At 38.2% G+C, this 25,735-nt stretch overlaps 1 protein-coding gene across 3 annotated transcripts in view; it reads left to right on the forward strand.

Moving 5' to 3' along the window:
• LOC111262124 (uncharacterized) overlaps positions 1-19,668 on the forward strand; it is a 46,209-nt gene extending 26,541 nt beyond the window's left edge. For all 3 annotated transcript variants that reach the window (XM_022836139.2, XM_022836137.2, XM_022836138.2), the window contains exons 3-9: positions 2,858-3,098; positions 13,251-13,716; positions 14,386-14,593; positions 15,121-15,327; positions 16,403-16,609; positions 17,665-17,718; positions 18,001-19,668. In XM_022836139.2, coding sequence (XP_022691874.1) covers positions 2,858-3,098; positions 13,251-13,716; positions 14,386-14,593; positions 15,121-15,327; positions 16,403-16,609; positions 17,665-17,718; positions 18,001-18,327 — 1,710 coding nt within the window. In that variant the 3' untranslated portion in view covers positions 18,328-19,668. The remainder of the gene's footprint in view (positions 1-2,857; positions 3,099-13,250; positions 13,717-14,385; positions 14,594-15,120; positions 15,328-16,402; positions 16,610-17,664; positions 17,719-18,000) is intronic.
• Positions 19,669-25,735: the final 6,067 nt, after the last annotated feature.

Genomic DNA, 25,735 nt, shown 5'->3' on the forward strand with positions numbered 1-25,735 from the left:
ATTCAGCGTTATTTAGGGCGGAATTTCTTATCAAGATATCATGCAAGGCGAAAAAGAAAAGCTCTTCCCTTAAAAAGTCTGATTCCATCTCATTGCTTTTACTTTAGGTGGAGCTACAAAGATTAGTAGGCAGATATTTTTCTAATAAATGGCCACCAGCAGAAGGCAGGATCAGCATTTAGCTAACGTTTACGAGCGAAAATGGATTTATCCAGTCCGCAATTCTTTGTGAAGCATCTAATAACGATTGTAATTGACGTGAGCGGAGTGATGACATTACTATATATGGCCAGCTGAGTAACCTTCGCTCTGTATAATATGAGTCGAATACAAGTAATCCATTAATGTGTATCGAAGTTGCGACTCTTACGGTAGATGAAAGAAAACTTTGCCTGTTTAGAGATATTTAGGGCATCCTTTAATGCATCCATAAAGGTGAAAAATACTACGACGATAAGCTTTCTTCGAATGGGTACGACCAAAATTTATGATTTTCTATATTGCAATCCGATCTAAATTGCTATATCATCAGTATCTAAACAATATATACCAAACGATTTTGTGATTCCGGAGTCGTTAGAGCTGTGCACATGTTTAGATATATGTTACGAGCTTTCCGTCCATAAATATGTTAACATTGTTTTAAGCTACCTGTATATTAAAGACCTAAACCGCTCATCTAAGCTCTGCCGTATAGTGTGTATATAATTTGTGTCGTGGGCAAAATTGATTAAAAACGTTTATAGTTTTTTGATTACGCAAGGATAAAGCTCTAGTCCAGTGACCTTCTAGGCGCCAACCCGGAATTACACCGACCTAACGTGAAGTTAAAATAGTCCCTTAGCATTGAACAGTTTATATGTTGCTGGCTTATTAAAGCCGTCATTTATATACCAATGCAAAGAGAAAACAGTCGACTGCCAACGTTTTGACTGCCTATCGTGAAGTGTCAAATATGATACGCGAACCATCTATCTATCTATCTATCAGTCAATCAATCCACCTGTCTATCGTACGTTATCGCTATCATTCAGGTTTTTATTTTTTTTTTTTTGGCCATTTTTACTGTCGTCGATTTATAGTGAACGATTACTGTGACATTTGCAACTGAAAACCACATGTGTATGAAACTATGAAAAAAACTGATAATTTAAAATTTTGAACGTTAATTTGATGGTGTTAGACTTTTCAACAATGCTTATCCATTTACGAGATAATTGCGATTTCAGGGGTGGTCCTTTAGGGGTGGGCACTGTACGTAATTTCGTTTATAATTACTGTTTGTTTGGAAGTTTCCCATCAGTAACAAATGGAAAAAAAATCACTCAACTAGAGAGCATATGAACGTTATGTGGAAACCTACAGAACTTTGTGTCTTGCTGTTTCTCGCCTACCTAATTAATACACAGCTGGTCAATTTGACTTCTTAGTGCGTGGTTATGAAATATACGAATCCTATGTACTTATAACTTAGCTTTAATATTTTACCTACTTCAGTGTTATTTTTATAATGGAAGGTTAACATTTGTGACAAGCAGTATCAGTACTTTGTACTTCTCATATATGTAAAAAATCATTCCGAGCGCTTGAAAGGTCGTGTACAGAATCGACATTGGGTACAGCAGTGAGCAGTAAAAAAAAAAAATCGAATGAAAAATTGTGCCTTCGGCTGTTGGTATTTTCGGTTTCAATGAATTTCGCAACGGCGACAATTCGTGTTGGTCAGAAGAAGCTGATATAAAGCTCCATAATAGTATTATATTTCGAGAAGGCCGAGGCACAAGCGATACGTCTTATCGGATGGGCAAGCTTTGTCAATCAATGCTTACGGATCTATGCGTTTTTTCAGCTCACACAATTTTTCGCTAGATTTCTATTTATAAGCGTGCATTGAAATGCTCTAACTTGTTTATTCATTTCCCGTCCTTTAAGTTCCGTACAAGCATTACGTGGACATGCATAGATACTTGAAAATGAGACTCAAACACCATCTATATTATTTAAGATGGCATGAGTGTTTTGAACTAGCTCTTCAAGAAATACATAGACACGATTCGTGAGGGATGCCTATGATGTGGGCGATGGCTATTACGGACAAACATTACCTTTCAAATGCTTCTGTTATTATTATTATCTATGGCTGGATACACCCTATTGACTCTTTTTTCGAAATAGGTACATCTGCGTATGCGCGTCTACTTCCGGTCAGCATCACACTCTTTTCATCTAATTCTAGCGCATTCAATTAGTTGACTTAGACTATTGCTTTTTTTTTACTATAGACTATTGACGGAAAATAGCCAGCTTTTGTTACGAGTTCGTTGACTAGCACTGAAAGAGGGCCATCTATGTGATTATTATTCTGTAAATTAGTTATGAGGCATATGCACCCGCTACATGTCCATTGTGAATTTTCTCATAATTTATGATATGATATAGGTTTGTGTCAATGCCTCAAAAGGAACCCTTCAAAGTCACTCTTCCTAAAGCTTTATGACCGGTTATCACTGAAAAGCTCATTATGTATAAGCTAGGAAAGACGTCCTATTTTGGTCTTACAGCCAATACGCAGCTTAATTAAGTACAAGTCAAAACGGAGTCACAATATGCGGAGTCACTCCTGAATAAAACAAAAAATTATTAACGCCCTGGTCTATATTTATCGTTGGTATAATTTATAAAGTTAGATAAAGAGAAAGATGTTTTCGTCAATGGTGTGTTAATTAGCAAAATCAAGCTTTTTCTTTTTTTCTCTGAAACCAAACTCGGATTCAGATTCAGAAGATACACTATGCTTGCCTTTATTCATTCCAGTATCTAACTGCTAACAACTCTCTTCAATTTTGTTGGTCACCAGGATCAATTCTCGCCCAGAGGGCGCTCATTCGTTAACTATGGGGCGACAAGCTCAGTTCATGCTTCCCTGCCAGATGGTAAAACAGCTGAAGGTACTAAAGCACCGCTCTCCCTTCAGATACAGGACCACTCACCCTGGAGACCGATTGCATCTGAGAGTACCGCTTCTCATCGAATCCATAAAACGACATTTTCAAAAGGATTTAAATTCCACTCATTTGCCGATCAAAAGCACGTGTCGGGTGAGTCTGTATTCGCTTCGGATGATTTCTAACTTCATTTTACTAAACAGTGTTGTATTAATTTTTGACGAGTTGTCTCACTGAGGTATCCACTCCGTTAAATCTCTAAACTTAAACGTTTTCGGCGAATTCCTACCATGGAGTCCACTTTCATTGCCTCCGAAGCTCAATTACAAAACACGAAGTTGTTATCTAGTTAACTGCTAATGGATCATACTCATCCGATTGCCTTCGACAGAACGCTTGTATAGCTTTTGCTTATATTTTAAACATGGACAGTGTTCTCAGTCTTCTTTTTATTGGGGCTAACTCAAACCGTCAAACATCGTCCACAATCATTAAAGGTGGTCCTTATCGTACTAGATAAACAAAGCTGACCAGGTCGCTTATTTAATGAAATAAAGAACCGTCGAGGGTAGTATATTATGTTCTGCTAATAAAGCCGCATGCCCTAAATCTTGTTTTACATGTTTTATGCTGGAACAATCAAGAGGTATGCATTTATTTGTAAAAATGCTACTTATAAATTGGTCGGTAATAACTATTGGGTCTGATACGCTTAAGAAATCTCATCTATAATAAAATGACGACAGCGCCATAATGTTAGTATCGATGCTATATTTTTCAAAAACTATTAACAAGATAAGGGGAATAAGTACTCTACGCATGTTTCATTGTTTGTTTTTCCAACTTCCTCTAAAAAATAACTATCGGCAAAAATAGACCATTAAAGTTCTTCAGATAGGAAGAAAGCTTTCATATAAATTTTTTGGAAGGTCATAAGGGCAACGTTGATTGTGATCTTTGCCAAAGGGCTATTGCTCTCCAGGCGTTACAAGAAATTCATTTTGGGAAAATTAGCAAATGCATATCAGATTAATTATTTTCGAAAATAATTTTTTTGCGTATCTATTATTAGTGTCTATGAACGAACATAAAAGGAAACCATATAAAGTTTGAGATGCTCTACCGTATGAGCCCTATATACAGACTAGTTGGTGTTTGTGTCTGATAATTTACAACCATATGTATATACTATGTTTTGAGCCTATTATTGATACAAGCCTATCTATGACCGTTTCTGTCCGAACTACGATTTCTCAATATTTTGACAAGCATTCCTGTAAAAATCTTGCTTTGGCCAATCTGTAATCTGCGTACGTGGATCCTTTTGCGTACGTGGGGTTTCCTTATTATCGATGTGTAACTTTCGAAATGTACAGACTTACCTCTTAGACAAAATGTATCAGTCGCACTAAAACATGAACCGAGCGACACTCGAATGTTACACTAGATTTTGCTTACGTGCCCAAACCCTTTTTCCACAATAGCAAAAAACATTGAACATGAGAAAAACATTGTTTAGCGCAAATCAATGACTACTATACAATGGTTACCTTCAATTAATATATTGTTATACTACAAATGGCAAGTAATGGAAAAGATCACTCTAAAATGATGACGATAGTTTGATAACCCATAATTTTTGTTTGTTTTTTAAATGTTTAATTACCTACCTGCTAATGCGTACCATCCAATTCCTTTTATAGTTCAAATACTGCGCGAAGTCGTCTTGGTCGTAGCAATACAACCCATCGTCCATGAAGCTCAGTTTTACAACTAAAAATTTAGCCTTAGCTAGTCTTTCCATAGTTATAGTTATTCTTCCAGACCGAATAGTTTTTAGAATATTTTTTGCCTATTTTTTGCGACCGGATGAATAGGCTGGCCACGCGGCGTGGAAGATTGTGCAGACAATAGTTTAGCTCTGCTAAAGATATCTACAATAGCAGAGGAAGCAGCAGCAGTCGATGAAGCGAGACTCGATCGACTTAGGTACAAAATAAAGTTGTACGAGCGGTTCGATCACCTGCATCCTATTGCATTTAAAATCGATAGCCAGAATTTGCTTGATAGCATCAGCTGCTTGAAGTATCGCTTGTAAATACGAACTTAAATAATTAGTAAAATACCTATTAGTATCTAAATGGGAAACAAGGAAACTCGAGGAGTACAGACCGAAGAGCGAATTATCATTCAATCGTGTTGAGTCTTTCGCTCTAATTGGAGATGCATATATGGTAAAACATTTTTGAAAATGATTCTCTAGTGCTTTGTAGAATTAACTTACCATATCCCAGACTCAAAAATAGTCTTTCGGACACCTCAGGGATAATTACAGTTGGTTTTTTGTGTTGCCATTATGTTTTGTTAACGCATCCTTCTATTTGAGGCTTCTCTGGATTTTCATTATCGCTTTTAAGTTACATTTTCTGCCTTCGACGGTTGCTACCTATTTAAGATGACAACTTTTCAACTACTGACAAATAGCGTTATGGCCGTTGGCATTAAACAATAAGAAACTTTGGTAACACAAAAGTCGTATAGTCATGGTGGGTTTGTTACGGCTGGACCATTTCTGTAAGGGGATAGCGAATCCCGAGCCGATCGTTTTTAAAACAATATCCGTTATGTTTTAAATACACTAACTCCGCTAGCAAAGTCATATTGTCGACATAAAGCAAAATGAAATGATAATAAATGTTTTCACTCTTCGCAATTCAGGAACTGTTAGCGTCCCAGCAAACGATTCAAAAGTATGCTTACCGTTGTTGTCCTCGCTATTTTTACTGTTACTTTTACGTTTGTGCCGTTCAAGCGATCAGCTGTGATACAGACGTTGGAACCATGCGAGTGTAGCAACACGTGTACAGACCTAATTAAGGTGCATCATTTAATTTTGATTGGCTAAACTTATGGACGAGTGGAGCAAGGAGGCAGGGGCAACGGTCCAGCTAAAACTATAGAATAAATTGCGAAAGAAAAATAAACATTTTGCTAAAAAAAAGAGGATTGTTCCCTTGCTTCTGCTAAAACAGTAACATCCATGTCGTGCAGCAGCTACAGAATACAGCCACAATGAGGCATCAACTATAGAAACAATTCAATTTCCCTTCTTCCTTGAAATCTATTCACCAGTCGTCGATAGTAGCAGAGGTAATAGCACAGTATATATAGATAGCTGTAGTATTAAGGTTACGTTGGTTTTGATTATTACAAGGTGTCTACAGGACTTCCGTCGATTTGATCTATCGAAACGAATGGCACTGAAGTTCGATCTAATTTCAGCAGTCCTAGATACGTAATCAACTAAGCTTCAATGGCGATTATGTACTCCATAAGCCATAGTCAAACAGCTAACATAAGTAAGGTTACTTGGTACGTGTGTCAACCTGTACGGAATTAATTGAAGTTATCTATGCTACATGTACGCTGATATCGTTTGATTTAACATCGCAGTTGTAGCGCGCTAAATTTTGTCGCTATGACTTGTGGTACCTAAAACCACCACGACGAGACGTTTTCTTATCACAGTATGCACGTAACTGCGATCCAGTGTGTCTTGCTATTCAGAGACAGTAACACTTTACGAAGTAACCGCCATTTTTGACGATGGTTAATCGTCCCGGTTCCATTTGTGAAAGTCGCCGAGGGATTAGTTAAACGTAGCCATTTTGTTTATGTAGCCTGTGAGCCAAATGCGTTAAGTACAACATATTTCAATGGTAATTAACATGTTTATTGAAAGAAAATCGACTGGTCGCAGATTCTATTTTGTGAGGCCGCCGTACGAGAGGTCCTTCGACAAAGCTTTGGCTTATAATAAGACATATGAGGAACGTGATTTTATTTTTTGTTATTATTACAATTATGATTTATGGCTTTACCTGTTTAGGAACACTTTACCTTATACTTGCGTTTTAACTACATGGCTTCTTCTAAAGTAATGGCTTTCAGCGGTTGTCGAAACGTAACTTATTGCTGGCATGCTATTGCCTGCATACGCGAACTCACATACCCAATCATATACATATCTACGTACATGTATATAAATGAAGTCATATAATCATGTAATCTTAGGATCACCAAAGAAGATATCAAGTTGATAGCATTTGTTGAAATGACTGCTTCCGAGATATTATAGTCTCAGTGTAGACATTCTATATGCATCTTGGTTTGCATTTTCGCTTGTAAAGCCATTTCCAACGTCACTGGATAGCGCACGGAACTTCAGCTGCCCTATGGAGCTCTTAATGCTTAGATAGATTTCGTTTGCTTTCCATACTATGCCGCTACGCAAAAACGCTTAACAGGCAAATATATATCATTTTTTATATCTAATATCCGGAGTAGGAGCGTGTTCTATATTTTTGTTAAGAGCTGTCTCACTTCGCTATTACTCAGCCATGTTTTATCGCATTTCCTGGCAATAATCGGCAGCATTCAGGGAACTAAATAAGTCAATTCTTTTTTATTTTTTATAATTTTTTCAAGCTTAGGTTGACTTTTCCTTTGTGCGGAATTTCGAAATTTTAGTGGTTTGTTTACGATCAAAAAAATTAGCTTATCGCAATTATGAGTCAGTTACCGTTAATGACGATCGATTAATAACAATTCATTTAATGTATTCGTACGGTGGAAGTGGAGAAGGCTTTTGCCTGCTATCCGCTTAGCGTGACCGTCAGGAGATGATGATGTATCAAGGAATCGCGTCTGTAAGCCTTTTCTAGGCAAATCAGATTTTACTTATGGAAGTGAAGCGGTTTTGTACGCACACTTCCCCCAATGGGTATTGGCTGCGGTGACAATCTATATGTTGATATAGCTTCGTTTTAACAATAGAGATATCTCATTGATTCGGTCAATATGAGTGAGAGCTGGTCATGGTTATGATGTCCAACTATAATAAGCCCAGACGTCGATCGACTTAATAATAACAATATGCTAACGGGTAGAGGAGCCGATAGTATCCGGCTACATTTGATGAACATTTGATGTAAGAAACACAATCGGATACACTACATACACAAGCGATCGTAAAGTTGGGCAGGCCAATGCAAACTGAATAAAATGGGCGGAAAATATTTACAAATACAACGCCATAGAGGCAGGTGGGGCAGTCGCTTCCTCGTCAGTAACGGCTGACTACAATAACAACATTGGCTGCCTGAACGAATAATTCAGACGTCCTCACATGTATCGTTAGTGTGCGTTAGACTATGCTGTTGCTGCTTTTCGATTTGTCTGTCTCGATCTGTCGGCTTGCAAGTCTATTACCCACCCGTCGGACAAACGCGCGATGGCCACACTTTGACGCCGTTCATTTACACAGCTTTATCTATTAGCTGCTGTCGCATCGACAGCACAACTGGACGTAATTGTCAAGAACCGAAAAAACAACAACAACAAGGGTGGCAGCAGCAGCTCTACCGCGATTCATTGGTCGCTTCGATCATCTCGGTCGGTTTCGACCCATGAAACCCAAGTCACTCAGTCAATCGTATTATCATCATAGCTACTAGAAGTAGCAGCGCTAGCACGAAGGCGACGTACAGGAGATGCGGTCTGAATGGCAACGAGAGACAACGGCTACTGGCGGTGGTCAGCATCGGCCAGCAGCAGAAAAATACGTTTATGCGTTCAACCTCCGAAACCAGTGGTTGAAGCTGATGAATGCGTGTATGCCTGTGCCCATGTGTGTTTGCTTGTTTGTTTGTGCATCTGCTTGAGTCTACGCTTGTGTAAGCAGGTCAGGTAGACAGGTAGCTCCTTGCCCCATGAGCAAGTCTAATACTGTTATGTAGTATTTATAGCGGCGACAACACGACTGCATTCGCATATCGTGCTTGTCTTCTTTGTCTTCATATTTTTACATCTAGTAGGCTGCATGTAGGGTACCAGCATACAACGGAAGGCGTTACCACAAAGACTCCAACAGAAGGAGGTGCGCGGTGTTAACATCAACATCAGAATTACAACACAACAACAATAGAAACAATAACATAAAATCAAGTAATAGCAATGGTACGAAGAACAATATCACCGGCAACGGAATTAACAGGACAACTGTTAAAATTCATTACGCTTCAGCACACACATACATGGCTACGTTAAACAGTATCAGGAAAGATCTGGTTATTACTTGTCTTGCTCGACGCAGCTACGCCTTACTCTTTTCTCGAAAATTTAGAACATGCGAATATTTTGTGCGGTTTTGTTAAACGACGACGATACGTCTCTATCTGTGTTCGGCCTACGCAATCCAATGAACCATTTAATCCCTAAACCAAAAAATCCACTTAGAAATCATCATGGCCACAAGTTATAACGGCGATACAACATCGACAAGGGCAACCAACTAATTAACACACAAGGGGCTTGGCCACATAACGACAACAACATAGTGATAAACATGTCTTCGTTGATTGTCGTTGTTATATGCTCAATAACATATTTTTTTTAATGAATCTTGTAATGAAAATTGTCAAGCAAAATTTAAACGGAAAAGCTAGTTGGTCACCAATTTGCTGTACGTTAGCTCTTCGCGCTTACTGTTTTAGCAGTCATTTCATAATTTGTAGTGCGAACACCCAATAGTCCAATAGCCGATCATCGTATAAAGTTTTTCCAAAAAAAGAAAAAAGTTGTAACGGCAGCTTTATTGATTACCGAAAGCCCAACTCTTTTGATAGCGCCGGAAATTTTGTTGGTATCGGTGTCTGACTGTGTATATGAGCGATTTATCAAGCCAAGCTTAGTCGTAATTGTTGGGCTTGTGCTTAATGGAGACCCTTTCGAACGAAGCACAGAAGAAAGCGGCATATGATTATTTCGGCTTAAAAACTACTTTTACCAAGACCATGCAATATGGATATATAAGCTCCAAGTAGTACGTAAAAAACCCAATCTTAAAAATATATATTATGTCAAAGAGGCATCCCAACCAGATAGCGAAGCACACTGAAGAGAACCCGTAAAATAAGTGCTCAGTGTTTCGTAGTCAGATCATTTTTATGAATTTTTAATTACTAAATTTGAACTTCGATGCGTTAGGGGTTTTTTATTTTTTTTTTTTCAAGATATGTTGAACATACAGTCCTGAAAGTCAAAGGGCAAAACGGGAGGTTTAGATGAAATGGGCCCTCAATATTTTGGAAAACTTAGGCTTATACTTGATGCAAAAAATAGATTTGTAATAAAATTCAAGGTGTGAAATAAGCGCGATATATAGACATAGAAATGAATGTAAATGATGATGATTTGTTTATAAATGAGATTATTCGTAGTTTGGTCAAACACAGTTCGTATTTTAATAAAGCTAAGCACGTCCGTCGTTGTGACATAATCAACAGTATAATTAGTCCATTTATCACCAATAGCGGACGTCTGGCTTCTCAAGCTCCCACAAACGTAATTCTACTGGCTACGTATATCTACTCCTATTTATTTCCAAAAACTGGACGTTAATGCGGGCCGATAGCAGAGTGCGAGTAGGCCCCCAGCGACCTAACTTTAATCAACGCAGAGACCATCTAAATGTAGGTATTACATAGAGAGGAGCGACAAAGTCCAACAATTGCGGAAAAACTTAAATAAAAGCATAGAAAAATGGGGTAAACGAATTAAATCATTATGTCAATAATAACAGAAAAAAGCACCAGATGTGCGTCATTGACAATCGTTTACGTGACCGCGAGCTATTTATGTTATTACTCATTTATTGAAAGATAATACACACACTCACATAATTGATTTCTGCACATGCTTCTATATTTTCCATATGCATGACTGATAGCCTATTTATCTGCCGCCTTGGCTTCATATATATGCCTATTTTTCATCTTAAATACAATCCTACGTTTGGTCTTTTGTGCAGTTATGTATGCCGTTTGTGTCGATAAATGCATTTTTTTAGAGTACTTTTTTTTATATTAAACATCATTGTATAAGCTTTTGGCTCGTAAATTAGCGAAGCTAAATTGTCACATTTAGTGTCCTAAGGGGTGCTACTTTTTTCTGTAGGACAATTCGAGGGCAATTTTGTTATGCAAGCTCCTTGGCCGCTGTTAGGTTTTTGGAACTAAAGCATACTTCGTGCCAATGACAGAAACACCGAAATGGCGCTACTTGATAACTGTAATTAACTAATAAATGCCGCGTTGGGTATGGGAAGAGACAGATCGTCTCGATGATCTGTCCTCCGCTTTCTATCTAGGTAGACTCCTGGATTAGCAACAGCAACTATTTCCATACAAAGGACTGCCTTGCTGGAAGTATGACTCGTCATAGCTTACTTCTTAGCAAACTTCTCAATGAAAGCTTAAGACTCGTTTGATAGAATCTAGATCTTTCGTTAGCCCTCACACTATACAATATGCAGCGCGAAATTACCGATGGACGGTTTCGGCTCGTATCGGATACTGAACTGCAGGATGAGAGGCCAGCACTTCATTTGTAGTTTTTGTAAAGGGACAAGGCTTGTAAACATTTCAGGAGAACTCAAATACATTAAAAAGAATTAAAGAAGAGTAAATCCATATATCTGGCTATGAGATGACATCCTTAACAGTTCTATTTTCAGACCTTAAGCGTGAATCATCCTAATCATGTCTAAGGCGCATCGTATAACAATTTGATTTTGTTCTCGCTTACATTTCGTTTTTGACGGATTTGTCCGACCTGCTTTGAAGGGTTGTACCTGGGTGCTGCATTATTCGCTGAGGTTTTTTTTTGTCTCGACCTTGTGATTGCGAATCGCGTTTTTTATTTTGCCGTAACCAAGTTTCTGCAATACCAATGATAGCGTTCTAATACATAGTATGTTTTTACAAAAGGTAAGGGAAGTTGATATAGTCTTTGTAAATCTCTATTTTTTTTTTTATAAAAATTTTAATAACCTTTAAAAGTCTTATCAAATCCTACTAATAAGAATCTGAGTTATAGCATATTTGCAGTTTTTTGGCAACGTCAGTAGAGTATTAACATTACCGTGCAGAAAAGAACAAAAACAGCTGAAAGAACTTGACCATTAAGTTAATCTAGAAATTACTTGCAACAGCTGACTGAACCTGGTATCAATTGTTATTTATTCGGAGTACACATAATACTTCGCGGAAACAGAATGATTAGTAAGTTCCATATGGTCGCTTAATCAAAGTGCAAGATGTGAACAAAATTCTAGGATTTATTCAGCTTATTAAGGAAAATTGGGTCTTTATAAGTCGCCAATGTGTGATTTTAAGCTGAACTTCAGCTATCCTCTTTAACTAAATCCTCGGAGCTACTCGGCCGAGGGAAGTGCAATGCTTTCTTGAAAAATTAGCGCAGATCTCTACCTATTTTTGACTCGGCAAGTATATCTCTCAAAAATTACGCATAGAGTATTCGCCAGTGTTGTAAAGGCTTGCTTTAAAAAATTATTAACACCGTTTCGGATTGAACATCTCGAAAAAGGTCTTCAGCATCATGGCTCCAATAGGACGTAGGTGGAAACTCAGGAAGGCAATCATTGCTAATGATGAAGGACAACTAGCATGCCATACAAAATCAATTCATGATTTGCCTCGGAATCATGTTCTAGACCAATTTGACCATTTAATTTTACACCATAATTTCCGATTATTTTCTTTTCAACGTCATTGATACAGTTGAGGTTCATTTAAGTATGCTCTCTACATTCTTCGAAGCCAGAAAGACCTTTTGAATATTCTATGTTTGGTAAGTGGAACACTTATTCAGTTTTCATAAGATCAAATTCACGTATCGCTCTGCACACCTGCTTCCATATTATATATTTTTTGTTAGATTAAAACGTACACAGACATAATGTACCATGCTTTTTATCTATAGTTTACCGTAAATCATTTACATTAGTGCATGTAGCAATGCGCATCAGATGTGTATTAGTAATTGTTATGAAATGTACTTCATAATGAATAGATGCTTCATAATAAAGGGGTCCGGCGTTATTGTGACACCAATAATCGAATTGTTGCTTTTATTGATTGAATCGGCGCAATCTAATGCACTATGTAAAGAGAAGCAATATTGCTTTTGTAAAGTGTCTGAAAAGATGAACCTAAGTTACCTTTCTTATCAAGAAATCATATCATGATGCATAATCATGGGTGTGCTTATCATACTAGATATAAAACCGGGCACCGTTTGGAAACGGGTTTCAATCGTGCGATCATTAATCAACTCATCAGCAATAACACCAACAATAACAATGTTAACTGTGACTACAAAAACATTGCGTTGTGATTAGTGATAACACTAACTATAATATGGTTTTCATTTTCATTTACCAAGGCGAGCCGCTACCAGCGGGGAGAGGCTCGATCGGCAATGCAGACTCGTACGCTGGTACGGCCTCGGTTGCCCCCGAGCAGGTGAGCCATTTCCTCGTACCGTCCAGCTATCATCAGCAAAGACAACGGACTCCGCGTTACGAACGCGTACAGGATGAGCCGCATGAGATAAATCGTCGTCCGCAGGAAGAATATCAACGAAATCTGAATAGTCCTGAAAAACCTGATCATCTTCAACATGTTGCTTATCAGTCAACCCATCAATCTTCGCACCAGCAGTCGCCTCAGAGTGCTGAGCAGGATGTTTTTAAAAACGCGGAAAAAGCGACAGTAAACGCTCATTCAATAAAGCAATACCAAACGCGTCAGCATAATCTGCCGCTGATGGATTCGGGTGCACCCCAGCATCAGCAGACGCAGTACTACCAAGCAAGGCAACAATATCACCATCAGCAACAACCGATTGGGTATAAAGACCAACATTTCTATTTTATATGAAACGTCTTCCGACGATTAATACGGTTTGCCACATACAACCATGCACATTTTATCTTTTATTTTCTTTCGCTACTCCAACGCATACATCAGTGACGTCCATTGCAAGCGTATACGACGCGTATCAGCATGAAGGCCGTTAGGAAATGACCTTGTTAGTTCTCTGGCGTCAAGAAAAGCTCAAAGAAGTTTTAAATTCCGACGTAACAATCAGAGTCAACTCTCGCAAGGGTGCTGCTATTCTGTGTCAACAACACCGAATACCGATGCTGGCAGCGAGATGTTACATTACTTTCATGAAAGGATGAGGATTTAATCAGTGGGGAGAAGCGTTAAAGGCCAAGAGTCGAACGAGAATTGAAAGCAAGATATATATGTTGAAGGGAAACGCATCTGCAAGTTGTCTACAGTTTAACATTAGGTGTTCAAATAGACTTTAGGATTTCTCCAAAAATATGACGAACTATGCGAAGTTAGAAATTTAATGGCTTTTATGTTGTTGGGATACACATATTTCTCGGCTCAACTGATTTATTAAGCGGCCAGCAGCTAGATAGATAGATAGATAGGTACAGCATGGATGACGCATAAGGATCATAGAAAAGCCTTAATTCATTTATACCAATTTATTCATGGGTTAGACATGAACAGGTCCAGTACGTGTATGCAGATGAACAGCAAGGTGCTCGCAACACAAAAGGGGCTGCTTCGACCGACCAAGCCGGCTCAGGCCGACATACGCCATTTCCAACGCATCTAGGACAACAACACCCCCAGCAACATGGATATACTTACGGCGAAACTGCCCACTACACCTCGCAGAATGCCCAGCAGCATTCGACAGGAAAGGTAGCGCTCGGTTTTTACGAAACATTTCTATCTCTTCTGCATTTATCCTCTGCGTATTTTTCAAGGCGGGTCTGGCAGATATCTGTTTCAAACTGCGCAACTACTGCTCACTCTAAGAAATATCTCTTTTTCGATAGAAAAATACATAAATATATTGAAAGAATATATTTGGACATTGTTATGTGGGCCACTGCCTATTGAAACAGTTGAGAATATATTCAATCTTATTATTAACAAGACCTTGTATTGTCGACAAAGCGTGTTTCGGCGAAGAGTCAAATCTGCCATTTCCCGCAAAGATTTCCTGTTTAGGAAATGTGCCGTAAGGCAATTTCTTTAAATTTTTTTGCTGATGTTATACTCTCTATACCCTAGCATGGGCCTGCTTTGGGACTATCGCTATTAATTTTTGATAATAATCTCGAAATATATGGCTCGTATAGGGGTTGTCTACAAAACACTTTATGGCAGCATTATAAATTGTAAACTCTATACAGATTATGAATCCTAGAACATGTTTTTTTTAGGAGGAAGAAGAAGAGCCATCGGATGATGTTCTCCTTGCACATATTCCCTTACCGAAATCGAAGATTGCAGTTGAGATGGACGACACGGACGATGGACGCTTGCAGCGTCAGTCTGATGGTCCAAACACAATTCCTGACGAAAAATCACAGCATTCCACGCAAAATGCGGGGCCCATTTACCGGGTAATTAACCCGGCGGATAATAGGGTGCGTCATCTATTTTATTTTCAAGATTTTAGGCCTAGTTTTGGTGCGTATGGAGGCAAGCGTTTGAAAACTTTTTATACTATTCGTAAACGGGAACATAAATCAGAAAATTTCGCAAGCGAAATAACTTAAATTGTCTAAACAATTAAACTGTAACTAAAAAACATGCTTTTACTATTAGGCTACTTAGAAACGCACCCGACCATCTGTGAGATGATCCACTTCTATTCTCAAAGTAAACTAACCCGTACTTTTGAAATGTCAAGAAAAAAGATAATTCCATATTTACAAATGGCTTTTCGCAATATTATTTGACTATATTCAAAAGGAACATTGTAAGGCATTTGTTGGAGGGGTCCTTTGGAGCGAAATAAAAAAAGCTAGGATGGCCACAGACGCGTGACATCACACAAAAAAAAACATTTCTAGTGGCATTTGTTGAATTGTATAAGGTGACATAATTATCTATTTACATAAGTGTATCTTTTATCATTAACGCCTCTAAACTGAACAGACCGGCGATGCCATACGACCTTCACCTTGATAAAAGAAAAACAGCATCTGCCGCAAATAAGTTTTTTGATCCGTGGCACTATTTTGCTCAGCAGTGCAAAAATAAGTAATTGAAATGCATGTAAAAGACAGTTTACTGTTACATTTGTCTGATGTCGGTAGCCGACGCTCTGATCAAAAGCACCAAACGAACACCTGATCTTTTGTATGTTGCTAACTTAATACAACTGAGTGCCGAGTTCACCCAACTGGCTAGTTAATGGAATGGAAAATACACGTGATTCGGAAGTTCTGCTGATTAATTTTTGATATGTGCTTACTGTACAAACTATAGAGTGCCAAATCGTAGTGGCGCATTGATTGTTAGGATAAATAAAATAATCGTATATAGTTGAAAGGCATATTTGTTCTAATGACTGTTTTACTTTAAGGGAACATATAAAGCCATGTCAGCTACCTATACGACTCCGAATACTACCATGGGATCTTAAATCGATAACGAGTGATTCTAACAATTTGTTATAGCGTAAACATCTTTTTTTCTTTCTTTTAACTTTCCTAGGAGATATCAGTGGGAACTGATGCCCAGTCGCTGGAATACGACTTCAAGCAGCATTTTAGGCAGAGCCATGCTAAGCGTCACGACGGTCGGTCTAGTGTTGAAGCTTCCGCTTACCGCGGTGCAACACTTCCACGGAGCCAAAACTTGCGCAAGGAGCGCCATTTCACAGTTAGGGCCAGCGCTGTAACACCCCGAGAGGATCATACGGTACATCGATAGATGGACAGGCAGATTTGGCCATGTTTTTTCGCCACTAGTAGCTTGTTCGATATGTCATGTTCAGAAGTAATGTTATGCATTATCTTCCCAGCGTTTCTGTTCGAAAGTGATTAATAACACGCAACTGAACTCTTAGATATGCATAAGGTTCAAAACCAAAGACCAATTTTCTAAAACTAGCAAACGACGATAGGACAGAGTATACGACAAAGGCCTGTGTAAAATATACCTTACATTGATGAAAAATTCTCTGTTTATCTTTGCGAAGTATTCCATGCAAAGTTCAGTTCAAAACGTACAGTTATAAGGAAGATTTGTTTTATATGTGATACCTACATTTCTTCTATATGATGAAAAACGGATAGACACAATCTTTCAAGTACTACGTGCGGTACGGTACGGTCGTTAATTATAGCTTCAAATGAATGGCTCCTAGTTCGAAACGGGGGTGTGTAGGCCTGCTCTCAAACCTAGACGAATATATGGTGTTAACCTTGGTAGACAAACATGTTATCACTACGACAAGGATAAATACACCAAAATGTTATATGAACATGTTTTGAAACAAGGTTTCCCTAAAGTGTCCCGAACTTTTCTTTTTATGGTGATTTGATATATGTAATAGGTAGTATATTTTTCTCTTTTTATGTTTACAAAATTAGCAACATCAAGGTAGGTGAAGTTTCTTGTAACATATATGCGCATGTTCCGGTAAAGACCTATATATCTTTGAGTTTATCCCTAATTAAAAATCCTAGGGTGCCTTAGTCTGCGTATTAATGCATTATCATTTTATTTTCGTACCGACTCGTAACAACCAACGGATGGAAAAGTAAGAATTTATGAAGATTCTGCATCATATACTACGTAAATTGTATAGCTGATATTGTGCCTATGCCTTTTTATACTGGGATGGATATCACGCATCTGGCTATTTGCTTGTACCCAATATATCCGTTGTGAATTACCTTTGATTACGTTTCATTGGTTACCGCAAAAGCAGTAACATATTGTTTTTACTATGTTGTGATTTTTTTCTATAGTTATACTCGAAGACACAGGCTTACATTATACCACAACAACACGCGCTTCATCAAGTAAGTGTCCTACAATATTGAGATTAGCTGATCCAATTTAAACGCTGTTATTACAAATATGAGAACAGTGTTAAATATATGTTCATCAAACTGCATTTAAATCCTCTTTTGCACAAAGAATCATGCTAATTTAGCTGAAGTACAGAACTACAGTAGAGCGTTGGATTAACTCAGGGCTCGCTAAAGGAGACTGTAATGTGAAGGACCAGTTGTTCGAAGACGGAGTGCAACAGGCTAAGAATAACAAAAGCATTAATTAACAATATTGGTATCTTACTGCAGACGGACCTTCAAACACCGGCCGGGTTTCAAGCATCCTTCCGGAAAGCGACACTACAGCAGTCTACTGATTCCTCAAAATCGTTTCCCTACATTCCCGTCATGATAGCGTATGACGGTCGGCCACATAACCATATGTCTGAAGCCACTGCGTTGATTGCTCAAGACACAATTGATAAACAATTGCAGCACAGACTGTCGAATATGCCTTCGATTGTGTCCCACCATATGGAGTATTTGAATGGGTTTCCCTTAACTGATCAAGCAGTGACACGAATTCCGAGCCTTACTCGTGACATCCAAACCTACATCAAGAAAAAATCTGCCTAAGGACAATCCAGCCGCCGCCATATTGGTCAGACAAAGTATAAAGAGCATTCAGAGTTCAACAAGGTGGCGCCTAAATGGCGTCATCGGCATCGTATTCTGTAACGTCCACCAAGCTGCTTGAGGGTGTCCCTAATTATGATGTCCTATACAATATTCATATCAGCATGAGGCTCATTCTGATCAGCGTGACGTCGGACGTGGGCATCATTTTGCCCAACGAGATTAATTGGAAAAAAAGCCGTGTTTATTCAATAAGAAGTATTAATTCAGTCCCTCAACAAGAAGACAAGAGGGCTTGTTTCCATAAATCAAATGTGTTATGTTCGTATGAATACGACTTTTTTCTTTCATGGCCACTTGTAGCCATTAATAATTAATTTACCTACGTGCCTGCATGTGGAGTCATTGGCAGACGATACATATAAAGTAGACGAGCCTTTTACGATTATATGGCACGAAGCACATTAGAAAAATAGATTTGACTAATCAGCCATTGCGGCAACGCATAATCGCTGCATTACAGCATAAACCTAAGGGGATTAGCAAAAGAAAAAAAAGAAGAAAAGTGTGGCAAACTTGCTAGCAATGAAAATTGTTACGGCGTCTTCTCGAAATGGGTGATCAAAGGTCATGTTATATAACGTACACGGAGAAAAAAATACTTGAAAGTGCATTATTCCCCAACATGAATTTAGTTGGGAAACCAGTTAAAATGCTCCATACGTAGAAATAATAGCAAGGCTGTAAATAGAACGAGGTACACTTTACCTAATAATATATTTTGTGTTTGGATGATAAGATACGTGTGTAAGTCTAGACATAACACGCGTGTGCGGAATACCTGCTGGGCAATATTGGCAGAATGTGTTTGTTGCAAAATTATGCTAAAAATTTAATAACTTGCACTAATTAAGAGAAGTTGATATCACCTGAAGTCACTCATTAATGTTCTACAGATCTGTAAATCTACGAAAGCGCAATGAATATTGTATCGGATCGAAATTCGGCGCTACCAATGGACAAAACGTTTATGAACGACAGGTAGATCTCCACACAGTTGTGTTTGTTTCTACGTGTAAAGTGCCCGTTCGTTCTGCTGTAGCACAGAGACGCGTGCTTTGGGATGCGCAGTGTTGTATTGTGTTTTAACTCTGTAATTATACCAAAGCTGTATTAATACTAATTTTGAAAAAATGTTGTAGTGGCTTGCATCGGTAGCATTGTTTATTGATTTATGTTATTTTGAATTTCGCTGCTAGTTACCAAATCCCCATATCATTCCAAATATCATAAGAAGTTAAATAAAGCGTTTTTTTTTTTTACATTTTTGCATTAATCGAATTTCACATTTGCATTCATTAATGTTCCTATGGTATCTTATGTGAGGTTTAATCCGAATCGTTAGAAGATACGGGGGTTTTTGATCTTCTTCAAATTAAATGCAAAAAAGTTAACGACGAAAAGCGGAAAAGATATCATGTAATGCTTATTTTCGTTAAGATCGGATATTCCTTGATACTCAGCTATAGCGCAAAATCTTGTTGTTGCCTAGAGTTTACCTAGATAGCCTTAAAGAACGGTTTCGTCAAGCAATTGCAATTGTCACGCTTGATAACCTTCATTCACGGCTATATCCTGTAGTGTAGGCGTACATTTTACGAAGCTCTTAATACTTGTGTCAATGGCTTTAGAGTGTAGAAAAGGTTTATTCAAGACTTCCTGCTGAAAATTATAAAAGACAAGCAAAATTCAATGTCAAATGCACATTTACCGAGAATGCAGTTGACCTACGGGGTGGAGAAGAACGGTAAAAAACAAGCGATATAACAGTAGGATCGGAAATGTTTTGGTTTTATTTACTATGACAATATCGTTTACCGTCCAGCAGCATAAATATTGGTTTAAATACCAGTTTTTATTATGGCCTTTCCGATGTTCTCTAAGGTAAGATCATTGGCATTTTCTATTTAGAGTTCTACTGATGACTCCTGCAAGTCCGCAAACATCCACCAAATGACTGGACAATGTTACTGTTTTTTGTGTCAAATATCTCCCAATTGCGAGTATAAATAAGAATAGGAACTGTTATAGATAGGTGGACTGTTTACGTCACCTAATCCAAAGGTTTCGCTCACGAGAAGATCCTTACATTAGACAGTGACTAATGCGCCATTCCGACAGAAGCGCGTGTCGGACCTCAAATACCAATAATTTAGTCGACGTCCTATTTAGGCCTTATACATTGTTTAAGAATAAGAATTCGGCTCAAATTAAGCACTCTGTTTTAAACATTGTTTTTATTTTATTCAGCCCCGCGTGACACAATTCGTTGAGAGAATGCGTCATATAGTGAAGCTTAGATCAGCGATCCAAAAACTTCTAGATAAGCGCTTTTGCTAAACATTTTTTTAAACGAAATCGCTACAAGATCCTGCGGCCGTAATGGCAGCGGCTTATCACATCAATATCAAATGCAATAGTGCTTATTGTCAACGTAAGAATCTTTACAGGGGAGTCACTTATATTGCAGTAAATCGCTTGAATCGAGTTTGATGGCCATCAGAGGTTTCGTTCGTTGTGCCACTTAGATTAGGTAAACAGAATAAAGACAGATTACATATCGTCATGGCAGCCTTTATAAGGGCCCTATCGCTCGCCCTTTCAATCACGCGCAAGGTACATGGATCCTTACGCCACACCACGAACACAAAGTTGTACTTGTACAGCAATGGCATGACAAAAAGTGAATTCGAAGCTAAACTGTGCTGCTTTGGCTCTTTTTCAGAGAACAGAGAAATATATTTTTACATTTGGGTATTCTGAGAAAATGTGCAAAGCATCATAACATTACTCTTATTTTGGCGCAGTTTTGGTTATCACAAGACCGCCTACTACTCTGACTTCAAGTACTATTTATTTTCTTTTTATTTAGTATGAATTACTGTCGTCACTAAGATTGACCAAGAAAACACTTGATAATCACCGTTTCGAAGGTTGCTACTAAATGAAGTTTACGAATATCTTTCAAAGGGTCGTTTCATACCTACAGCAATCGATGCAAATGAACATAGTAATCTACTCAGAACTGCTACCCTTTTAATAGAATTTGTCATCCTGAAGTAAGCATTGACATTCCGTCAAATCGCCTGTTAGCAGCGGGTATAATCAGATAAAGTAAATGGCTCATCCTGGCTCGTTTGTAGAATGTCCCAAAATGTAGCTCGTTTAAGCTTCATTACACGTAAGCTACACGAAATGCAGTCAGAGGTCGCCTTCTTCACTATAAACATGGAAGCCACTTTAGAATTGTTTTTCAAATGAGCGTTTTAGTCACTGCAAGCTTCATCTGATTTTTATTAGTTGATCTACTAGATTGTTCTTAAAGTAAGGGCTGCTTTTGTTTATCATTTCCTTCTCTTTTATTGTTAATCATCATATTTTGGCCTTATAGGGTTGTTGTTTATTTGGATTTAGTAATATTCTACCTTGAGTTCGGGCTCCAAAGATGGGTATATTCAATGGCATTCTCGGCACCTATTCCATCCGCCCCGAGCTGAAAACGTTGTCGAAACGCTTAAATATGGCGTGTACCACAAGTACTCTTCAGTCTCTGAATATGTTACTTAAAAGTGGCTTTTTTACGCGCATACACGGCATTTTGGGCCTGCTTGGGTCACTGAAATTTTACTAGAACGGTCTTAGACCACTTTTAATGATACCATATTACTTCTTCATCGTAAACGGGACAAGTTTCGTCCCGCAGCTTTTTGACATCGACGAGAAGTCAGTGTAGCAATTTACCTGCTTTTTCATTCGATATATCCATCCACGGAGTCCAACTCTTCAAAGTGAAATTTTACCATTGACAAAAACCGTGTCAAGAGCGTTAAAGTAGGAAAAGAGCTCTCAGATGGTAGATAGGATCCGATCCTGAACCAATGAAAGGTCCTTATTAATCACCGAGCAACCTAAAAGTCGCCAACGGCATGTATACGAACGCTCTGTCGAAGCTTTCAACCGTTGATTTGAGCGCTTCAAAATCTTCATCAATTTCGTGTGACCAGACTTTGCCATCGCAGTCAATAGCGCACTGTACTGTCATATTTTCTATTATGTATAGCTCGGGTTAAATAGGCACAGTGGAATGACAGAATTCGACCGATACGTGGCGCACCTGATTGCCAAGTCAGCTTTAAATCTTTGTCAAAGAAGCTAATGTTTCACATTGACTGTTTAGCAAATTGTAAATGACCCAGATTTTAAACACATCAGTTAATGGCAGAAAAATAGTTTTTTTACGTCACTGTAAGCGTAAAGGCCCTTTGCCTCGTCAATGACAATCCTCGCCATACCATTCTTATCCAACTGCTCGAACTGTAAATAGATATATATATTGATACGAGCTGAAAATATATAAGTATTGCGTTACACAAATTGTGCATCTCTAGCCGCATCAAGTTCTATCTTTTAACCTAAGCACGATCCCAGAGTGTGAAAGCGGTATGCCGGATATAGCGCAGCATGTCAAGGCCTTGAACAGGTCGATGTAATATAGCGGTAAAGTATACAGTGCCAAAGGCATTATAAAAGTAACAGTTACAAGCGTGCTGAGCCATTCTAATATACTGGTTAAAATGAAGTAGTGTATGACATTCGGTGTCGAATCATTGGTATCGTATACATCGACCATTTGCTGAAATAGCTACGTTCTACAAAATACAACGTGGGCAAGTCCAATTGATACCGATTCATAAGGTCTTCTAGTGTATTTTCGACAGGTGGGCCTAAGTGGTCGAGATTACGAAATGGCGCTACCTTCTCATAGTGTTATTAATGAATAACATTTTATCAGATGCACAAGGGGCTAATTTAGGGCTCAACAAAGCTAAAATTGTTTTCGAAAAACGTTTAAGTTGCGTTAAAAAGGCCGTTACGGGAGTAATAGCTAGCCAGACTGGGTCTGTCAATATATCGTTCGAGTTCATATATCGGCATGAAGACACTGATTCGAAATGGATGCTCCTAAATTTCGTACTACTAATAGCTGTTAAAAAAAAGAAGCGAAGTGAGACAACCGACAGCAAGATGAAGATAACAAAAAGACCTGCAAATCATTTGGTCGTTGCACTAGGGAAATAAAAATGTGGAATATCTTATTCTTAACGGGAATAATAAGACTGCTGGAAATCGCATAATAGAGAAAGCTTGCGGCGCTACAATTTCTAACCGTCTAACGACTGAGTAGGGCACTTTTTAGCTTTTAGCACTTTTTAAGAAGAAATTCCTACAATGAAAAGCTACATATCACAATACAATGTAACTGTGCGGAGTGGCTAGCTGCATATACCAACAGTGTAGCGCACAGGGTAACCGTTATTATTGAAAAACAGCTCGGAGTTGGTTGAGGTAGTATATTATCTGGGTCAAAGCAGATTATTTTCAAAGGTTTCTCGCCATTACAATTCATTTGTCAGCAAATGAATAAATGAAAAAAATCCACACCGCGCAGGCGATGTGCTTTTTCCGACGGCAAAATTATTATATAACTGCGTATCAGTGTACAGAAGAAAGCTCTAATCCGCTAGAAAAGCAGTTCCAAAAAGTAAATAATTAGTGAGATTTCCCAAAACCTAAGAGCAATAGCTACCTAAAATTAGCAATGAATATTTGCGTTACGTACTGCAGAAAATGTGTGTTTTCGAATAAAACGAAACTAGTCTGTTCTTTGGGATCCTTACACGTAGCGATCAAAAGCACGCCGGTTCTAATTATTCGTTCAAATTGCTAATTATTAAGCCCTAATTATTAACAGTGACATGTATGTAACTGAGGATATCTGCTTTTACCAATCTACCATATCACAGCACCGTAATGACAGAGCACGTTGTCTTTTAGGGCATGCTAGCAACACGCAAACCTACTCTTTAGGTCTTTTTTTACGTGGGATTCCGTACACACGGTGACTTGAAGCACAATCCCATCACAGCTTATACGTTCACGAATTCTCATTATACCTATTCGGGAAAGAGTTCGAGTCTGCTGAGAAGGTCGATCTTCTCATCGAATCAACGGGTTTACGCATTCCAAGCAGAACTCGCATTGTGTAAACTGTCTCGCCACATAATTGTCGTCCCCGTCTTACTATATTATATATATATATATACATATATATATACTAGCATGGCTTGCACTTCACTAATGGATGTAACATTAAGCTCTTTGTTAATGAAGACGATGGTGAGTAATGATTTGCTAGCATAAGTTCAGTGCATCTATGGATAAACAATAACGAGGTGCAAGCGACAACCTTTCTTGAAGAAGTATGAATGCGAATTTTTAATCAAGTTTCTGACAATTCAAGAATAGTATAAAACAAGTCGGGAATGTTTTGCGTTACATATAAATCCTATATGAAAGACGCAAGCATACATATATGCTTGTGCTTTTCATATAGAAATCAAGAGCGTAAGACTTCTTGGTCTGTTATTGATGTCTTTCTACTCTGAAACCAATTTAAACTGGTTTTCTGTACGCGAATTCGAGATAACTACGTTGTTTTCTTCATCCAATGCAAACGTACATTTTGCTAGAAAGAACAAGAGCGGTCAATATACCTGACTTGGGTCAGCCATCTCAGCAGCAACTACAGAACAAACACGGCAACAGATACATTCGTATGCATTAAGGCAAATTCCGAGTGATCAGTAAGCGTTCAAGTCTTTAAACCTAATACAACGCACACGAGATATTGGTTTTGACTGTGCGTTGCTCATAGACCCTTCGAGACGCATTGCAAATGTAATTGAAGCTTACAGCAAATAGATAACTCTTGCATGAGTTATATGAAATCATATATGTCCAAGCTTAAACAGGTGACGGTTTGCGGAGGTAACTTTTTAGCAATATTATTAGATTTACGTAAGGCGTTCGGTTTCGTAAGCTTGTTTATCCTTTGAAAGAAGTTTGCAGCGTGCAACTTCATAATGATCCGCGTCATTGCACGGATCAAACAAGTTTAGAAAATCAACATCCATACTCATACGGAGAACTTGACAGGCGATTTACTACATTCTTCAAGGCGTTTTCTCTTCCATGATATTAAAAAATATAAATTTTTTTAAACGAGTCGTGTCGACTATTGATGTTCCCCTACTTTATGTTGACTCACAGTTTTCGCAAAGTTTTGACAGCGAGAATTTTGGACATTTATTTAGATCGCTTACCTCTACTCCATTTTAAATTAGCGGTTTATATGGTGTATATCTTATGTTATGAAATTCCCCTTACAACAAATGTCTTCTTCTACATCATGCGTTTCTTACTTGACAACTGGCCTACAAAGTTTAATTTTTTGCTGTAGATATGGTAATAGGGGTCAATATAAACTATTTCTCTCTTATTTCTTCGC

This window comes from Varroa jacobsoni, unplaced genomic scaffold (assembly GCF_002532875.2).
Source record: "Varroa jacobsoni isolate VJ856 unplaced genomic scaffold, vjacob_1.0 scaffold_628, whole genome shotgun sequence".
Lineage (NCBI taxonomy): Eukaryota > Metazoa > Arthropoda > Arachnida > Mesostigmata > Varroidae > Varroa > Varroa jacobsoni.